The following is a 21,539-nucleotide window of genomic DNA, read 5'->3' as shown; positions in this document are numbered from 1 at the left end:
TCTCATCCCAGGTATCAACACGTTTATATATGTTAATTAACCTCCTTAAAGTGTAACTGAAACTGCATTACAATATTTGCAAAAGCATTTACAAGCATTCCTTTGGGATGAGGGAAGGAAAAACTTCAGTTTTGGCATCTAGTAACATGGCAATCAGCTGATTAAGGAAAAAACCTGCTAGTCCAAGCTTATAGGAGATGATTGGCAGCACAATCACCTATCAGACCAAACAGAAATATTTAAATCAAAGAACAGGCCCATGGAAATGCTTTCAAACAAAGTGGGAAGCAGAGAAGGTAATACAGTCACGTCAACAATGCCTCTACCTCCATGTCACTCCCTACCTGCGTATATTTGCACAAAATTAAACCAGGTTCTGAGTACCAGTACAGATAATTGAACACCTCCATAACACAACCAGATTCACAAAGGTACAGTTACTCCAAAGGTACAAGGGACACATATACCTGTGGGATTTAGTACTGTCTCAATGGCTACTATCCTATTCTATAGCTGTTTGCTTTAGCTAATAACATGGAAAACATTCTTCTAACCTTCCTATAAAGCCAATTTTGCCTGTGTAGAATAAGGAATTCTATAAACAATGATCGAGACTCTGCTTTTACTTCACACAATACAAGTCAAACTGCGGATTTTAGAATTAAATGACAAGATTTAAGAAATAGTTCATAACTTTCAGAAGAAAACTCTGCTTATTAAAGAAAAGCTCTTTCCATCAAAAAGATGTTTGACAACAATTTTCTAAGACACAAAGACCCTCCATAAAGAGCATCTTTAGTGAGGCTTGTTAGTAAAGCATGTGGCTGCTTTATTTTAGATCCTTCCCTCTCCATAAATGAAATTTAAGTATAATCAGAAGAGAGCAATAAAACACACTGACCTGAATTTGCTGCTGCAGTAGATTGATTTTGTGCTGCTGTTGCAGAAGTTGCTGCTGTTGTCTTGCAATCTATTAGAAATAAAATTTCCATTAAATTAAAACAGTAATATTGAAACTTCAATATTATTGAGTGAAAAACATCTTATTGGTTATTCTTTACTATATTTTTATTAAGCATCATTTATTTTTTTAAAAAATGAAGGATATTTTAGAGGTATCTGTATATGTGATGTAAACATGTTGAATTTAAATGCAACATAAATTCTAGTTAGCCAGTAGAAATATGTATTTTAAGCACTTAGGCCTCAACTCTGCAAAGCATAGAAACATGAGTTTAGCTGTGTGCATGTGAATAATCTCATCACTATTCAACAAAGCATTTAAGCCTGTGGTGATCTTTGACTATGATGCATTACTGTTAGCTACAATGGGAATGAAACACATGCTTAAAATTAAGTGCTTTGCTGAATGGGAATGGGATTACTCAGGTGCTTAAGGTTAAACACACATTTTCCTGCTTTGCTGAACTGGAGCCTTAGCTAGTATTTATAGACGTTTCACTATTCAGCACAAGCTCCTAGGGCAAGCTTCTCTAACTTCATTCACAATGAGCAGCACATTACTTCTCTTGTAAATCTCGAAGTCTTCCTTGGAACTACCCAAGGAAGTAGGGTCTCATTCTGTGTAAAAGCAGTACCTGATGCTCAGTAACTCATCCTCAACCCAACCTGGTGAAATATGCAGATATTCTTACCATCATTTGGTAGATTCAGTAAGGGATCTGGAGGGTAAAGGTTCACGCTAGCCCTTCTCTAACACAGATGGAGAGAAGCAAGTGTTCAGGGCAGGGAACACTAAGCGACTAATGAGAGAGAATCTGCCGCAGACAACCCCTGCACCTCGATTCCCACGAACCATCCAAAATCAGCATGCAAGAGCAGGAGGGAAATAGGATCCTGCCCTCGGAGCGCAGAGCTGCTCTCTGCACTGGCTCGCGTGGACTGCAGCTATGGGGGAGAAGCCGCAGGCAGCTGGGGGAACAACAGGCCTTCTGCTTTAGAAGGGTAACTCCGCAGCAGGCTGAAACGAGGACAAGATTTGTGTTTCCTGGAAACCCTGGCCTCAGCACTTCCGCTACCTTCATTGCTTAAGTATAATTTTCCCTCCTAGAAATATTAATCTAGAGCAGAGGAACCACATAAAACAGCAAGAAGTTGGTGACAAAAGGGAGTTTGGTCACTCAAACCTACTGTTTCGGTTTGGGCAAAAAAACGCTCCTGGTCTCCTTCCTCACCATCTTCTGAGCACGCTTACTCTGTTATAAACAGAGAAAGCTAAGTAAAATGTTTTTATGATAAAAAAATTACAGAAATGTAGCAAGGTTGATTTGGAAATAAACAATCACATAGTTTTAGTGCAAACTGTTCAGATTAACTCATAAGGAATCTGCAGTTATATATTAACAGTTTGTAGTGGTGCACACATAGAGATCAAGTCTGGCAGTTCCTTAACCTCTCACTTTGTCACCTGGAAATAGCTCTGTAATTTTTCTCACTGCTACAGTTAAAATTCACTTTTGGATGGGAGACCAACACAAAATTCATACATATTTTAAGTCTTGCATATGATCTCAAAAAGGCAAATTGAGGTCTACATAATTCTGGGGCTGGATTGAGGCAAAGTGCCACACAGAAAAGGAATCAAGCAGCTATCATAGCCCACTACACTGATGCTTGTAATAGGGACCAAACTCCCTTCATGAGCCTGATGTTCAAATATGTATGGACAAATCTCCCAGTAATGTCAACAAAAATATGGTGAATGAAGACTGAAGACACAGGCTCTAGTCCACTAGTGAAAAGGTAGTGCAACCAGAGCTGGCAGCCTGTGTGCCCAGGTAACCGAGGGGCAGCTCCCAGGACCTCAGGCCATCTGCGGTCAGATCAGTGGTCAGCACTAGTGGCTACGCTTGGAAAAGCAACTCTCATGGTAACAGTGCTACAGAGAATATTTAAAAACCTGTATGAGTGCTTGAGTTACTGTTTTTAATAAGTAACACACCAATTGTACTATTCCATCTTAGAAGTGTAGTGCTTGTCACTAAGGACAGGTTTACGTCCACATTGTCCCTGCTGCTAAAATCTCAGTGAAGGTAATAAAAAGTGAATCATGATATTCAGCTTCAGAAAGGAATTCTTTGTAATTTCACATTGAAATTGGACACCGCATGGAGCAGCATCATGGGTCATTCCTTCTGAGTGCCGGATCTTTTTTGACAGATACACAGTATCCTATGTCCCGAATTGTTTGGAGCTGCTAGTGACCTGGCTGCTACCTAACAGGGTAAGCTATAGCCAAGGCGAGGATGAGATCTTTGTTTCCATGTGCAAAAGCATTGATCTGCCGGATTTCAGACTGCTTGTGAACAGCTTTGTGTACCTATATGTACAATATAGTACCATTTGAATAGGCGTTGCCTGATGAAAACCAGAAATATACCATGAAGCATCTAATGTCAATAGTTCCTCTTAGATGGAACAGTACTGTGATAGAAAATACATCCAATACCCTGCAATGCAATTACCATAGCATAGTATTGATGTATAGGCTTGACATAGTAAAGTAGGGTACACGAGCACCATGTGGCTCAAATTCTGAATTTTATTTGCCTATTGGTTGAGCTACATGCTCGCTTCATTGAGCATGACAACCTAGTTTTAAGTGTCATTTAATTTTCATTTTGAAATATAATTACAAAGTGTTCACTGTAAGATATCACTCGTCTGCAAATGTGTCAAGATTAATTTGTGCTAGCTTATTCACAAGTGTCAATAGTTAATTACTGTGTCATCTCTGGATGGCTAAATGACATTCTAACTTCTGATTTTTTACAGTGTTCCTTTATGTTATTTTCCATTAGGGGATGAGTCCATATTCCTACATGTGGGCAAATACTCAAGCACATAAAATACCAGACGTCACAACTCATTAAAATCAACAGAGCATATATTGCTGTATATATCCTATAAAATACGTTTAACTGAAAAGATAATTCTAGTAGTAATGTCAGATTCCTAAAAACCACACATTAATTTGGATCTGACTGATCTAATGCCTAGGGGACTAGGGTATGGGATCACTGTTGTTACACTTTTGTACAATAAGAAAAGGACAGCTCTTTGGAAAACAGCGTCTTTAAAAAAAAACAAAAAACAAAAAAACAAAAAAACAAACCACAACAAGAACAAACAAGTCAAACCTTACTTGTAGAAGAAATTTGAAGGTTTGGGGATGCTTAAGGTTGGGGGTTTTTTTCCCCAATTATTTTCTCATCAAAAAGAGAGAGTTAAAAAATGATTATAATCTGGCTTATTTGTAACTTCCAAAATTGCATCTCAGTGCAAGAAACAAGAACCGTGAAATCTATCAAATGCCATTTATCCTAGGAAAGAAATTATTTGAATGTCCACACCGACTTTTTTTCTCAGGGTCTTATAATGTTTCCTCTTTCTGGAGAAAGATGTAATTTCTGAAGATATTTAAGCTCTTTAGCAAAAAAAGATGAAATGAAACACCAAGCAGAACAGTGTTTATGATAAGCATTCTGCATGAAACATTGTCACAGGTTTCCTTCTTGGAGCCTCACCTGTTCTTGCTGTTGGCGAGCAAGGTCCATTTGCTGCCGTTGTTTTTCAATTTGTGAGGCTGCCAGCTTTTTCTGTTCATCATGGGCAGCCAGGAGCTGCTCCCGTAAGCTGATCAGCTGGGTGATCATAGTAGAGAGCTGTCGCTCTTTTTCTGCCAGGCTTTCTGGTGTACCTAAATGTGCAGGAAAGATTTACTGTAAATATGAGATGGACAATAGTTACCAAGCAATATTTAAAAAAAAAAAAAAATTAAAAAATGGCTGAATCACCAACATGCTTATTTCAAGTGGCAGCCTGAATATATATTTTACTAACAAATCCCAGAAGAATCTAGCACATAGCTTTGCTGTGCTCCAAGCGGTGGAGGATATAACAAAAATCAGAGCAGAAAAGATAGAGAGTATTTCTTTTTTTCTGACAGGAGTAATTAACGATGCACTGTGTACAAATCCCTATATCTTTTCCATCTAAATCTGCCTAGTGTGATAAATACATTCACAGTTTACTAGACATAATTTTCCTTCACATTATATATTTTGTTGGTTTTTTCCACAAGTATGTAAAAATGCTAAAAAAAAAATTAAAAGATGCTGTTCAGTGGAATAAGCAGTTTAATAGTTTATTGATCATTTCTCTAAAATACCCATATATCTGGTAGGCCATTTGGGTAAATATAAGCTTTGGTCATGGAATGCATATTAAGAATGAGCTCTACTTGTCCCTAAGAGAAATGGCTAACCTGAGAAAATGGCTTAAAAATTTTCATTTAACTTTCAAAGTTTACTCTACAGAGAGCACTTAATTAATATGAAACTACGGTACATTTATTCTTTGCACTAATGATGCTTAATGGTCTGTTTATGGGTAAATTGCATGGGTCTCCTAAGTAAAGAGTACAGGGTCCTTTTGCAAATCAATCCACAAATATCCCATCTTACATACAAACATATTACTCTGTCACAAACAGCAATGTCAGCTCCTATATTTGAGCCATACACTGCATTTCCTTGTGTGAGCATCTCAGACCCACAGCTCTAGAAGAGGTAATATAGTTACAGTAAGGTAGCAGTTCAGGAATATTGGAAGAGCATCTGAAAGAGGTTTACAGTTGGAAGTGGGATAAATGAAGCAATTTCCTGTTGAACAGGAGAACTGAAAGTCAGAGAAGAAGCGGAACCAAACCAAGAAGTAGTCAGATCTGTAATCTGCCACAATGATATGAGAAGTGGCACAAAAGAGAGAGTATTCACATACTTCCTTTCCTCCATTCACGATAGAGGACTGTGATAAAGAAGTCACAGGGCTTTTGAAGAGGAAGAAAATGTGTGAGGAACAGGACCTGGGAGGAAATGGAGAAACTGTCACCAAAATTATGACTCCACCTTCTTCCCAGGAGTAAGATGGATATCTTCTAGGGAAGAGAAGAGAGAGGTTGACAGGTTTTCATAAGGAGAGGGAAGACAAAACAGGCTGCTGCCAAGCAGGTGACAAACCCATGATGTTCTACTACTTACATCACGCTATGATGGGACCAATATTATTCTTAAACAGAATTTCATTTGCAAAAGCAGCATACAAGAAAACCTCTGTCTATAATTGCTTTCTATGGAAAAAGAAACTGCATGGCTCCAGTCATTCACTCGAAACAAAGCAAACTCCCATAAACAAAGGGTACCTGTTTTTCTGTACATTTCTTAATTGCATTTAACAACATAAAGTACTGAAAATATTTGATTTCTTAGCCACTATTAACTGTCTTAGTTTTAAAACAATCTGCAACAAAGTTATGATTCACTACCCTGTAATGCCAAATCTTAATTCAGTATACACGTGACACAGGCCTCCGGACAAGGAAAAATGAGTAACTTCTGTTGTAGTAGAAGTTTTAGAAATGATTAGCAACTTTCTTAGTCACAAGGAATATGATGGATGCATGAAGTCAAAGCTGAAGGACACTCTACCATTCAGACCAACTCATTGCAAAACCTTAGGGTGATATGTGTGACTGAAGCAATAAGAGTTCTGTGCAAAAAGCTGTTTCAAAACAACAACAACAAAAAAAGATTTTTGAAAGTAAGCTTAGGCATGTATGTGGCCAGGAAAACGTCTGCACTGAAGGTACTGCCTTGCCAGGATCCATTAGTTTGTACTGAGCTCCACACTGTTGACATCAGTTCAACTGTCTGCAACTTCAGTATAGACTTACCTTAACCCTCTTAAACTGTATTATTCAGTCTTGAAGATTTTGCAGCATGGATCAAAGGTTATTTAGGTGCTTTTGAATATGTTATTGTATACTGAAATTCATTTTCACAGATAAAAGACTGTTCTACCAAAGAAAAACTCCCTTGCCCATCATGACTAGAAGAGATCAACCACTCCACCTATTTTAGAAAGCCAACGGGTAGCAACGTGCTGCCTCAAATGATACTTATTGCCATCCACTGCCACCTGGGAAACCACAGCTTGAGACTTTCACATCTGTCAAGCAGCTTTGGCATCGTAATGCAGGCCCCTGATCTTACAGTCATAAAATATTTTACACACCCAAAGCAGATATTAATCTCCTGCTCCATTTCCATGTTCTTCTGTATACTTTGTACTTGCTTCATAATATGAGTAGAAAGCTACCACAAAGAGTGTCTGCTAAGGCTAGAAAATTTGATTGTTTGGTTGTAACTATTTTGAAGCATTTGATATAGTGGCAGCAAATTTATAAGGTCATTTCTTTTTTTCTGAATTTTATACAATAGCAGGCAGAAGTAACTGTTCTTATTCAGGAATTCATAGTAATTGTTTTTCTTTCCTTTTTCCCCCCCGAGAAACACATCTGAAATGAATGACCCCATTTAAAGTACTCTACTCTTTAATTTGTACTGTGCTATGTAATCCAACAACAGAATAGCACTGATGACCACAAAATGTACCCTGTGCTCCTGGAAAATAACGAGACCTCCATGAAGCTGCAAGACACCTAACCGAACACTGCTCAAGACAAGAAAAAGCATAAGATGCAGAATGTCATTGTAGGAACAGTGTGGGGGCGAGGTATAATTTAATTTTAGAGTGGAAAATCCCAACCATTATTTTACAGTTTAAATACCAATAAAAAACAACTTGCTCAGAATGCAGACCAGATTGAGCTGATCTGGCTGGGCCAAGAGAGGTCATCAGTAGCTGTGTGCCATCATCATCTGTTTTGCATCCACTTACTGCAGCAAGCAATGAGATTCCTAAACTCATTACCAGTAAATAAACTTCTGCTGCTGACTAAAAATATCTATAAATAAAATAAAAAATATAGCTATCTGTAAAATGTATTTGCCATAAAAACAGATAAAACAAAAAGCTTAGTAAAAAATACACAGTAAATATGCCAGCTTTCATAAAATATTATATATCACAGCTCTCTCTCTGTTCTAATCCTATTCTCTTACTCCAAAGACAGCAGTGCATTTTTTTTTCCATGGGGTCTTCCTTATCCCCAAAACACATCTGTCTTGAGTTTCTCTCAGATTTGTCAGGTGGATCAGTGCTCCCCAGGGCCTGCTCCATCTGAAGTATTTTAATTTGACTAAACACCTGATTTATTTTATCTCTCCGATGAGAAAGGCAGTTTGTCTTAATAGAGTCTGTCAGCCTACAGTCCCATTCACAGCAATTTACAGGCAGCCAGGGATGCTGGAAAAGAAGAGTGCTGTGATTCTGTATTTTATCCTCCTCCAGAAAGCACCTAAAAGCAGCTATTCACTGCTACTGCATGTGGCATTTTAGAACTGAATTAGCTTTTTATTCAAGTAACTACACTTGTTGTGAATAGCTTATCTGTAAAATTGCTACATTCACTACTGATTTTATTAACCTCTGGCTCTATCACAAAATGGTCTTCAGTTAGGAAAGACCTTTAAAATTGACACATTTTTCTTAGGGCCTTTTATTTCAGTGACTTCAGATATACTGAATTTGATCCATTGACTCCCTTTACCAGCAGTATTTAAAATTTTGAGTGTTGGTGGGAAGTCAATAGTGTTTAAGAACTTCTTTTAAAAATGGAAATACAACAGTCTCATCAAAAGTTCAGAAAAAAATATTTGTTATTATTTTTGATAGTCCTTTGGTTATATATTCTTGCCTTTGTGAAATATATAAGCTGAAAAATAATTTTGTTGTAGCAGTATTTTAATTTTTCCTTGTGTGCTTATTGTTTTACCCTTTATTTTTGTATGGGTTTGAGCACAAATTGAAATAAAATGGTCAGAATGAACAGAAGTAAGGCATCAAAGAGAACTTTTGAGAAATTCTGGTCATAGGTCAATCTAACCAGGAGTGAGAAAATAAAAAGTAGCTATAAATCTGCTGAAGAAGAGAGAAGAGTTCAACTTGTAGTCTAAAATTACATTTAGAAAGAATTCTGCTTGTGGCAAAACCCTACCTTTTAAAACTGATCACAATACTACCTGATTTCTTATACACAAATAGAAAGGTCATTGTATATCTTACAATGCATTTCATAAAAATCATAAACATCATCTTGCATTTTATCTGCCTAGATTTCTTTAAGCATTGCAAAAAGAAAATTAAAAATCTACTATCCTGTAAGTATAGATACCTAATATAACTATAGTTCCTATATCAACCTCTGGTTTACCACCTTACAACACTTCTATTACCTCTTACTACATATTTGGTCTATATACAGATGTAGCTGCACGTCAGCAAACACAGGAGGCTTTTCAATGTTAAATTTGGAACTGTTCTTGTGGCAAGTTGTCATGAGATAGAGGCAGAGTAATAACTGCTGGTAAGGGAAAAAAACCAAGCAGGAATAGCAAAAAATAGACTTCTAGACTTACATAGTATAATTTAAGCTAATCTCTTTGACACTCAGCAAAAGAAAACAAGATAAAACCACATAATCTATCAAGTGAATAGAAGACAAAATACTGGAGTCACAAACAAGCTAAAAATTTATAGGTGTGATCCAAAGCTTGCCGAAGTAGGATACTTAGCTGTGACATGAAATTATTGTGGGTCATTGAATGTGCTTGCCTTAGTTTCCCAACATGTACACAAAGTAGAACACTACCAATCAGAGGTTTTTATGCCTGGTTAGTTAATGCTTCTGAAGTGCTTTGAGATCTTTGCATGGAATCTCTACACAGCTGCAAAGTATTATTGGTTCTCTTGAATTCTGTGATTAGTGTAAAGCATGACAAATATCATCCTTGTTTATGCAGTGCATCTAAACTAACTTTTGCCCCATATACTTACAGGAAATACAAATTAATAAATCACAAATTATCACTCCTGTTATGTTTTTAGGGTAAACACATAGTGCGACTTTAATGAAATCAAGAGACAGTAATGCAAGAAAGAAGCGTGGGCTTTGCCAGAAACTAAGAAGGGATTTAAATCACAAAACTGCAGTTCCAAAGTATCATCAACCAAAGCAATTCAACCAACAATCAAAAATGATTTTGAATCAAGTTAAGCAATTTCAGCTTTTAAAAAAAAAAAGCCTTTATGAATCAATTCCTCTGTTAGTGGTTTGTTTTTTGGGTTTTTTTTTATGGACATTGTTTGAAAAGAAAGCAAAACCACAATGCTAGACATAAAAGAAAGTGTATTTGATCTTAGGTGCCCAGAGATAACCTGGTTAAACCATTCTGTCTAACACGGCAGTCTGCAGCACACATCAGATAGGCTGTGATGTCTCTACTTCACAGGCTCTGTCCAGCATTTAGCATTTAGCCTTTTTTGATTGGGTCACCTTTTAAATGCCACAAAATAGGGCAGCAAAAGTCAACAAAAAATAAACAGGGAAAACAGAAGAAAGTAACAATCTAATGGAAGGGCTTCAGAGATAAAAGTCACTTTGTGAGGGCTGCCTAAGGAGCCCCCTTGCCATTGCAATAGCATCTAATTTGAGTTCTAACTCCAAAAGCAGTTTAAAAAGCTTTCTACTCTAAAGGGCCCCAAGTGCATCATAAAGATAAAGCATTTCAGTAGAAAACAGCCACAAAGACCTCTATTATCTTATCAGTCTTTGGTTACAACAGCTGAACCAATATGACTAAGTTCTGAATGACTTTTTTTCCCCCTTCTTTTTATAACACTAGAACGCTGGAATTTCTTTATTTCATGATCAGTTAGCAATTGTTGATGTTCCCATATGCTACTGTCCACTCCTTAGTCAATAAAAAGTTTTATGAATGCTTCCATTGTGCTTTGTAGCATCCCAGTGCAGAAGGCAGCACAGCAAACATGTCCAGCATGCAAACCACACCAAATAGCTTCTCTTGTGAAGGTGTGAGATCCCCCCACTCCCTTATGTCTCAATATGAATCTGTGTTTTAAGCTTTGAGCGAGGAAAAATTAATACTCTGTGTCCATAAACAGTAACGGGAATTAATATTAGGAACTACTGAAAACATTCTGCAGAGCAAAATCTGTTTGTTAGATTTAGAAAAACAAAAAATGGCTTAAGTTAGCTCTGCTTATGAAAAGGATGAAAATACTTTACCGACAACGTGCAGGATTCATCCTAGTTTCACATATACTAAACCTCAGGCGCTTAAGCAATTTCTTAGGTGGGAGCAATCTGAAACTAATATGATTTGCAGAACAGGAGTTTTAATACAATCCTAAACTTACCATAGGCCAGACTGTCTTTCCTAGACTAGCCATAAAATCGCAGGTAGCAGAGTGAAAATGGAATTACCTCAGCAAGCTCATGACAACCCTTGATTTTCCCACGTCAGCATGCTCACAGGCAGGTGAGGCAGCGGGCAGGGGCCCATGGCCGCGGGGCTAGCTGCACCTCCGCCACCACAGCCCCCCCTCTGGCTCTCTGCAAACTGAGCTGCGGGCATGTCTCGCAGCAAACACCAGGGTCCTGCACCCACCCCTGTGTAGTTTGGATCACACCAAGGCTTTCATCCCGTCCACGCATCCGTTTTGCCTAACCGGGGGAGACAGGAGACACACAGAAGAGTGATGCACATCCAGGTCTCGCCCTGACATTGAGCTGGGATAGAGACAGGAGTCCCTGGGCCTGAGTGCCCTCCCAGCTCCTCACTTTATCATTGCACCTCCGAGTGTTCAGGGTAACTGTACCCTCTTTGACCATTTATAGTGTCACATTCTGTTGGTTTTTTCCCTTCTCAAAAGAATGTGAAGGATTTATCTCTTCTTCAGACTTCACAAATCACAGAATGGTTTATTTTGCATTACGAACAAGTCAGTCACAAGAATGTATATAGTTATCCAGCTGAATATTTCCCCCAAAGATGTGCCATGCCCTGATGGCAACTGAGGCAGGCTTACCTGCCTTAGCGTTTCCCAGCAAATGCTTGTACCTTAGCTTTGCTCCTGCAAATAACCACCTCTTCTGAGTCAGTGTTTCTTTCGTGGCCTTTAACATTTTTTTGATCTCACGTGTTTGCTGGACTTTTTGTTCTTGCGTTGTTTCTTAGCAATTCTCAAGTGTTTCCTGAGGAATACCTTACATTCAGAGGTTTTCTTCCTTGACTGCTTTTCACAACAGTTCTAATCAAAGTAAACCAATACATTCAAAAGAAAAATACTGCAGTAACCAGAACAACATAAACTGTTCACAAGTTACCACCAAACAACTCCAAAACTGTCCAAGTAATCAGCTAGGCAAAGGTTTGGATTGAGTAGTGCCTGGTCAGCTCATGGAGCAGCACAATGATACGTTTCCCCATTTTTAGGGATGTGGTGAATCCACAATTGACTCCTAAAATGTAATCCGCGTCAGGAATGTAGGAAAGAATGTGATGTTAGCCAGAGCTTCAACCTCCCCCTCCTCCAAACTGGCATCCAGCAAAAAAGCAGAATTCCAATGAGTCTCTTGGACTCCTTACTTTCTTTCACAGACATGAAAAGAACTCTGTCTGGCATAAGCCTTGGAGGACTTTAACTATGTTTAGAGATTTAGTTACTATCTCGTATATACAATCCTACTTTAGTATTGTTTGCTATTAAAAAAAAAACAAACAAAACACCACACTTCAGCCAGTTTGTTAGAATTAGTCTCAAATTCCAGAAGACTTTGCCACCTTACATTCTAAATAATACTAGGAGTATATATCAAGTGTTAATTCAAGTACATATTAAGTGTTAATTCATGCATGTGCATGTGGAAGAAAGAAGATGACAATTTTTTGAATAAATTATTTGTAGGGTTTTTCAGCAGCAAGTAGAGATTTGGTTATGAATGCTTTAGTGCTTTCAGTGAGTTTAGAAATGCTTCATATATACTCAATACAAGCTGTTCAGACTTTATGTGGGAAAAATGTGATAATACTAGATATAAACAATGAAACACGTATTATACATTGCAACTAAAAATTCAGAGCTAACCTGTTGTTGCTGAATTAGAATATAATGATATAGCAGAGGCCACAGGCTTTGAGTAATCTGTACAGTGATACAAACACTAAAATATGATGTAAAGAGAAAAGAAAAACGAGTAGTTTTGTTTTGTTAACGGAGAAGACTGTAGCCCAGGGCATAGCACACCAAAATAAAATGAACATAGGGGTGTTATAAAGAGAGCAAAATTTGTATTATTAATATTATTATTGACTCTAATGCTCAATTCCAATGCTTTTAAAGTAAAAAAATTTACAAACAAGAGAGGAGGATAGATAGTCCGTCCATTTAAGGTACTCACTCAGGACTTGAAAGAGCTGAAAAAATATCCTGACCTTCAGCTTCAATATTTCTCATTTAAATACAGATGACAGTACTTCCCTAGATCATGGAGGGGGGAGGGGAGGAGGATGTTATTCTGAGGACAGGAACAGTAAAGATTCCAAACGGTATTTGTGGGCCATATAACAGAAGGAAATAGTACATAAAAAAATAAAAAATCCAAAGGATAAAGGAAGTGAAAAGGAAAAGAAAAAAAAATGTAACCAACATGTAATTATATAACAGTTCATCTTCTGTAGAAAAACCGTACTGAGATGCCAGAAACTGTGATAAGGACAGCAGAAATACTTAAATGTTACAGTAGGAATAAACTTTCAGGATCAGAACCTTCTCTGTGCAAACATCCACACACAGATCATGTTTACCAGGTTTTCTTCATGGAAGTTAGTATTTTAAGTTAAAATGGCACAAGATTGGTTCACCTTTCCCTATCATGGTACACATATTAAGCACAAAAAACAATAGCAGGCCAAAGTTACGTCTTCCTCAAGGAGATAAGAAAGTCATAGAAAGGGTTTGAAAGTTAAATCCCGTAACTTTTCTCACTTGCAAGGGCTGTACAGCTAACTCCAACCCAGTAGTCCTACAGTGCTTTGAGTTCTCACACAGCAAAACAGGGGAAGTCTTCTAGGGAAATGGAGATATACAAAGTTTTTCCTTCTGAAGATGGGATACAAGTACTAAATATGAGAAAAATCAAGTCCCTCAATAACAGTGATGTTCACAGTGCTTGTAGCTTCTTCATTACACTGGAATTAACAACTCAGGTGGTCTAATTCTCTCTTCACATTATTTACACGTACATGTAGAACCAGAAACTTCAGTAGAAATAGCCTCTTTATTTACAATGGTGTGAGAACTGATCCCCATGTTCCCATATGTATTAGGTGAAGCTAGTTGTTCACCTTCCCTATTATTTCATCACTGAACCTGACTCAAAACACATGGATTCCTTCATCAGCTTTGGCTGAATTTTGTAATTAACAGAGGACCAATAGCAGACATGTCAAACAGAAGTCCAAAAAAACTCACCACTGAACATTACAGAATAACATTGGTTTTAATGACATTCTATCTCTCAGTTTCTACAAAAGTCTCTATACTACATATGTAGAAATGTTAGTAAAGAAGCCTATACATATATATATTCTATAGCACCATACCAGGTTTAGATCTGAGACTGCTTTGTCCTGACAGCATCATTTGATGTACAAAACTGTAGAGAGTATTAGAAATTTAAAATGTACTTTCTTATTAAATTTGTAACTCTCTCCATGAGCTGCTTATAGCTTTATGTGAAACTATAGATGTGAAACTGAGAATGAGGTGCTTACACAAAGAAATACTGCCCCACCTTTCACACCAGCTTCAGAGGGATTCCAACACAATGGCATTTTGTCCTAAACATTATTTTGCTTTCTGGGTAATTCTTTCAATTTTTTTTTTCTCTTCTGACTCATAAAATTTACTGAGTGGAGTTCTGCTGCACTAGTAGTGTCACTATATCTTAATTTAGTTAAGTAATGTTTTAGATGTTTGAAATTGATAGAAAACCCCTACCCTTCATTTCCAGAAAAGAAGAAAAATATTTTAGTTCTAGATGAATATTTGCACCCATGCCTTGATGTGGAGGAATGATGGTCTGACATGAATGCTAAGCCACCTCTAATATTCATATAAAACATTGCAGTAAAAGGTGTAAGGAAGGTACTTTTTTTGTAACTTCCTCTTTTAGATGTGAAACGATATTTTGTTTGTCTTATATACAATCATAGGTAGTGTCTTCTTTGGAATTACAATGTTGAGAGTCACAATTGATGACAGTCTGGAATAAGTAGGATCTTATCAACCAACAAGAAAAGATTAGGAGTCTGCTGAAGAAAAAAATGTAAATGGAGAATTCAGGACTGATTTTGAAATTGCTCCATTTCATTGATTGTTCTTTCATAACAGTGTACAGCTGGATAAAAATCATTCCGTTTTCATATTCAATTTTAACTTTAACAAGTGATTTCTGGGTACCGTGATACTCTTCTAAATGAATCTTATTTTTTTATTATGTAAACATGATACAATTCCAAGTGATCTATACATTTTTTCATTCTTTCTGAACTAGTATTTCTTCCTGTTGTGGTGCAAGTGCAAAAAAGCACTTGTTTGGAAGGAAGAGCTCTCCAATTAAAACTTGTATCTTCAATCACAGGGATGAACTGAATATCTGTTCTATCTAATCTTATTCTGGAAAGGGAATTGTATATGTACATGCATAAAAATGACTGGAAGGAAGCTGAGTTTAGAGGAAGTTAGTTTAATATCTCACTTGATGAGTATAGCTCATATGAATTAGATGACATTAATTACCCTATATGACAGGACTCATAGTTACCTGTGATTTCTTTAGCTGATATTTGTCTTTCATGAAGAAAGTTCATGATGTAAAAGAAGCTTTTGCTTGTTTGTTAAGTCTTCTCACATTGTCTAAACCATGGATTAATAATGAAAGATGGAAAAGAATCACGTTTTAAGTTCTCCATTTTAAACAGCAAGTTACTGAAAAGGAGGTTTTTAATATTTTTTTTTTCTGCTTTTTGTCACAGTATTTGCAGAAATAACATGATTCTTCTCTTTAAATAGTGAGGAATACCTTGCACTGTAGTGTCTATAAATACATACATACATGGGGTGATGGTAAGAAAAGGTGACAGCTGAAGTCTGTACAGCTTTTATGTGCACTCCTGCAGTTGGACATGTGCAAATCAGGTGAGCAATATATCAACACTATCTTCCTGTGGGGTTAATCTAGTTTTAAGGAGGACAATGTGGTGCCTTATATTGAACCTGAGCATCTGTGTAGTAGGAAGGTCTATGAGAATAAGGACAGGAATGAATACTTTTCTCTATGGGTACAAGAAGGGAAGAGATCCATTTCATAGGTGCCACTGCAGCTTTTGTATAAAAAGGCTAATCAATTTACATATTTGGATTCAATAATTGGAGTTCATTTGCCTGAAAGCTAACACTGAGGATCCCACTCCAAAACATTCTGAGAATCTTGCCTCTCTTCCTGTACTCAAAATCGTAACCCAAATGCATTTCTTCTACTGCATCCAGAATGCACAATATACACAGGAGAGGAGATGTGCCCCTGTGAAATGTACTCTGACTTATGATGTCTTGCAGTTACTTTTTATATCTTGTTAAATAAGTTACTTCCATGAGTTTTTAGTTAGTAGTTATTAGCTACACCACTCAGAAATGTCTAAATATAAATATGAGGAGTATTAGTACTGCAAGATTTATATACTTTAAATATAAATTTTAATTTTGATCTTAATTACATGTTCATCTTTCATGTCTTACAAATACAAACAAGTATATCAATGAAAAACTTATATTTGCCTCTGAAGATTTTTATTGCCTCTGGTGATAAGTAATGAAGAAGCAAAGTTTATTGCAAAACAAGGACATTAGCATAGCCTGTCTATCATGGAAGCTGTAAAGAAGAAACTTCCTACTTCATCTAAGAAGAGACAATTTAGTCAAAAGCCTTTGATATGTATGGAAAAGCAACAACATTTTATACATTTAGAATGTGCCCACAGAAGTCAGTTGAAGGATTTACACTTATTTCAGTGGGCTTTGAAACAGGTCCATTGATATGTTCATTAATAATGGCATTAGGTGGTCAAAATTGGCAGCTTCAGGCTTGTAAATCTGAATATTATTTTAAATTTCTTTCATAATCAAACAGTTACAAATTGAAAGTGCTACTTATCTGTTACACACAACCTAGCAATCTCTAAAACCAATTCAGCAGAGCATATTAATGCTACAAATGTGAATTATCTTATGTCTTTTGAAATAATCACAACCTCACTGTATGGGTATGAGAAACAAAAACCAAACAAGTAAAGTAAACTATGCTTGCTGTTCCCTCAAGGTTTATTTCATAATTAATTAATTTATTAAAAAGAACACATTCTAGAACAAATTAGAATTCTATGACCACCTTGTTGTGCTCCTATGAAATATGCTACAAAATTATCGGCCAAGTTTTCTAACTGCAGAAAAACCTCCTAAATCACATTAAACAGAGCACAAAGGAGGTGGCCTACATTTGCAGACCAAAGTTCCACACATATTCTAAGAGTGTTCTGGTATAATTATACTCTAACCACAAGCATGAGTATGTTTAGCCAGATGTTTCTTAGAAGCGACTAAAAGTGCAGTTGGAAATTTTCTTAATTCAATTTATTTGTATACCTAGTTGATCACAAACCAAAACATTAAATGCAGCCCTTCACTACAGAATCTTTGGTAATGAAATTCTTCTCAGTCCCAAACCGGAGACTGGGATCATGTTATTTTGTTGTGCTTATATCCATATTCTACCACTCAAACAGGATCACTCAGAATGAAAACATAAACACTGCCTATTCAAGAGACTTAATATAATAAAATAATCAAAGGCCTGAAGTTAGGCACAACTTTATGCACAGTCTAAGGATGATTCAGAATAAATCTTGAAGCACTGAGAGCCTGTAGGAAATACACCAAGAGGTTTTGAATTCCATTATAACATCATTCTAATTGAATGTATTATAAATAGACCTGGGATATAGTTAAGAAATTGGAATCCCCTAATTGTTCCTTTCTCCTTAAGATAATAAAACACTGTCCAAGTTGCATTTTCATTACTTTATTTCTACAGCAACCGCGATTTCATCATTATTTTTCCTTCATAACAAGACACTAAAACTAAAAACAAATGAAGAAGAAGCAGGAGCAGGGAAAACAGATTTCTACTGAGACTTCTCTCAACTGGATTTGAAAGTTAATCATGTTCCCTTTTAGTGTCCTATTAAAAAAATCAGTTATGTCTGGAACAACATACCTATGGCAACTCGACGCAATGTTTCTGACGTGTTTCTCAGAAGTTACATCAGAGTAACTGTGATGCTGAGATCCTGCCAACTAAGATGAAGGCTAATTGTGACTGCAAAATAATTTTGCACTTAAGCAATGTATTTTATGGTTGTTTCCTCTCTAGGAATTTTAAATATACATAAAAATTTCAATCTGTCTGCATCTGTAAAGATCTCTGGTATTTTTCTAAGGGGTTTCTTAGATTTAGGTGTCTCTGGGCCAGACTTTTAAAAGGGATTTAGGACTCTTACTATTGCAGATAGATCTGTGGCCATGTTTTAAAAAATACATTAAGCATCTAACACACATTGCCTCAGACGACATCTTACAGTATTTTAAAAAATGAGATAGATGTGTCTGAACCACATAACATCACCTTAAAAGTTTCCAATTTTCATGTGAGGTGGTTCTTCACACAGTGGACACTAGAGCCATGGAATATTTTTTTAAAAGATGCCATGGGCTCAAAGTTTTGAATAGGCTTCTGGGGAGACTGGACAAGTATTTGGAAGGGGGAAGAGAGATCCAGTTGACTGATACAAAATAAACAAACCACATCAGGGTTAGGAAATCCCTGGAACTGAAAACAGTCAGAGGCTGGGATAGTGTTGGTGTGAAAGCATATGCTTTCCCTTGTTCTTCCTTGCTCCTGTGTGTCCATTTATGATTACTGCTGGAGTCAAATGGATGTTTGGCTGTTTTTTCCTCTTTATACCAAAGATATCCTTTCCATTTTTTCTCTGAGTTCTTGTGTATCAACATTAGCCCTTCAGATACAGTATTTGATGATTTTTTATTAAGATTTGTTTTCCCTGTATGGGTATTCATGCCTATGGGTCAAGCAACTGCCTTTCTTTAACGTAAAAGTAGTTTCACTTACTTTTCTGATATGCAACACCAGCTAGCAGACATGAGAACCTGGATCTGTGTGAAGGTGTATATATAGAGGCTTAGGGCTAACATGTTTCAGTCAAAACCTTAAGTTGCTCACTTTGAGTTTCACACAGGTAGTAAGCTCAGCACAAAAACAGGTTTTCAACTGCACCCTTAGAGCTAACTGCTAACACATAACCATCAATACATTATGTTATGATCATAATTTCAGGGTATCAAAATAAACGCAGTCATAAATGGAAAAACTGTTGAAGAACTAACTGCTGAAGGACATGAGGTATTTAGATATCCCCTTCTAGAACTCAGTAGCACTTCGGTAACTTCAGAGTAGTAAGGAATGCATTCACTTACAAATTCTCAAATTCCTGCTTGGAGCTCTTCCATTATTGGCTTGATATGTAACAGCAATGATGAGATTTTTCTGCTTTTGTGCACCTCAAATGTGCTGCATTTAGGGGACCTCAGCAGCTTGCAGTAAAGCTAAGCTTGCAGTAAGCTTTCACTTATATCATGGACTCAACATATACAGACAAAATTCCATTTAAGATGACCAGCTTGCATAAGAGGATAAACGAATACTAATCTGACATGTAAAGACAATACAGAAAATGCATTTATAACACAACACTCACATACACTCATTCACATTTATTTCCCTATGCAAAAAAAAAAGAAAGATTTTTATGAATTCAAATACTTAGTATTGCTTTAGGTATTAATTCAGTGTATATATTTTTAAGAGGAGTGACTTTCTCAGTTACCTAATCAACTGCACAACTCTACACCTGCTATGACATAGCTAACACTGACCCAAAAAAAGCACTACCCTAAAAGCCTGAATAGGTATGCATGGCAAAAGCATTACCTAGTTTACCAACTAACCTTCTAATTCTCACAGTATTATTTAACCTTTTTCTATCTTCTAGCTGTCAGTCAAAAACATTAAACAAGTATCGTATATCTTGAGTTCATGAACCACAGAAAATGAACCTTTTCAGAACTCCAATGAAAAATGGCATGTTAGTTTTGCTTAAAAAAAAAAAACAAAAAAACACACCTCTCAGAGGTTGTTAAGGACCATCACAGAAACTGAGTCTATAAATGTTACCATTTTGGAGAGTAGTCGGGGTCTCAGCCTGAGCATTGGTGATGCCAGCTGGGCTGTCTATAGGATCTGACTTTGATCAGTAAAGAGCAGCGTTCGCCTTTTACAGATCATGCTGCAAGTGTTGGAGTGGGCCTATTGCAAGGAACACTTTTCTCCTTTGTGAAGACTACTTCATTAAAACAAGTTAAACAATGTTCATTTTCATTATATAAATCCTCCATTTTTCCCTCACTTCCAAACTTGAACTTTATATTAATTTCTGTGTGTTTAATGCATTCAAACATTTTACACAGGCATAGCTGTCCTAATGTAAATTTCTCATAGCAGATTCAGCTGACGTGCAATTAACACCTATATTTTGTCACGGGTGATTTGCTGCTTATCACCATAGCCCTTTTCAGGAGCTGTAACTATAATTCAGAAGACTGTTTTTCTCAGTGTTTGTTAGCACAATACACATGGAATGGAACAGGAAAAGGCAAAGTGAGAGAAGAGACTCACCGATGATCTCTGACGTTAACTAACCTTTAGCTATGTGTGGAGACTGACTATGGTTTTCCTAGGTCAGCAGAGGAAGAATTCTCACTACGGCCTGCTCACAGGCAGTTTTTAGCACCAAGTGTTCATATTTGTCTGATGGGGGGAAAGGTTATCTGAGAGTATGCAGAGAGACCCAAAGTGCCTTTGTCAATCACTGTTAACTTGAAGAGGGGCAGACTATAACCTGAAAGGCTAAAGTATTTCTTGTTAGAAAAATCCTTACATTTCAGAGGCAGTGGGCACCCCATCTCTAGCTGAAGGCTGAGAGACCCAAAATTACACTATGGAACCCTTGGGAGGTGAAGAAAACAACAACAAAATAGAGAAGAGGGTTAATTAATCTACGAATACATCCTGAAGTAGAAACCCTCTATTCACTACAGCCCCTAAAAGAAAGTCATTCTGTGACTTGCAGAATCCCAACAATATGTAGGCAAATGGATCCTGGCACCAGAGCAAAGCAGCAAAGGTAAAAAGAAGTTCTTCCAGTTACAAGTTAAAAGGAACTCTATGATTCTTAGTGACTCTGAAAAAAAACAAACCACAGAACAGTTATGCCCATTTGATTTTCTTCACCTTCCTTAGTAAACCTCTGTTTGTATTCCTTTGATGTTACCAGTCAAAACTTGAAGTCCCTGTAAGCTTTCCCACATTTAGAGAAACTTAAGTTGTACAAACCTACATAAAATGTCTGTATACACTACACCAACTTTTGAAATCCTGCAACTTGAGTACACCACCTGCATTTTAACAGTAGATTTTGTTTTAGTATCTGTAATAGGAC

General features: G+C 36.8%; 1 protein-coding gene across 8 annotated transcripts in view; it reads right to left on the bottom strand.

Moving 5' to 3' along the window:
* SOX6 (SRY-box transcription factor 6) overlaps positions 1 to 21,539 on the bottom strand; it is a 381,731-nt gene that overhangs the window by 146,758 nt on the left and 213,434 nt on the right. For all 8 annotated transcript variants that reach the window (XM_075048005.1, XM_075048010.1, XM_075048011.1 and 5 more), the window contains 2 exons: positions 4,548 to 4,720; positions 902 to 970 (listed from right to left, as the gene is read on the bottom strand). In XM_075048005.1, coding sequence (XP_074904106.1) covers positions 902 to 970; positions 4,548 to 4,720 — 242 coding nt within the window. The remainder of the gene's footprint in view (positions 1 to 901; positions 971 to 4,547; positions 4,721 to 21,539) is intronic.

The sequence above is a fragment of the Buteo buteo genome, chromosome 16, assembly GCF_964188355.1.
Source record: "Buteo buteo chromosome 16, bButBut1.hap1.1, whole genome shotgun sequence".
NCBI classification, from domain to species: domain Eukaryota; kingdom Metazoa; phylum Chordata; class Aves; order Accipitriformes; family Accipitridae; genus Buteo; species Buteo buteo.
The sequence above is the reverse complement of the archived record's forward strand: the minus strand, read 5'-3'. Positions and strand labels throughout refer to the sequence as shown.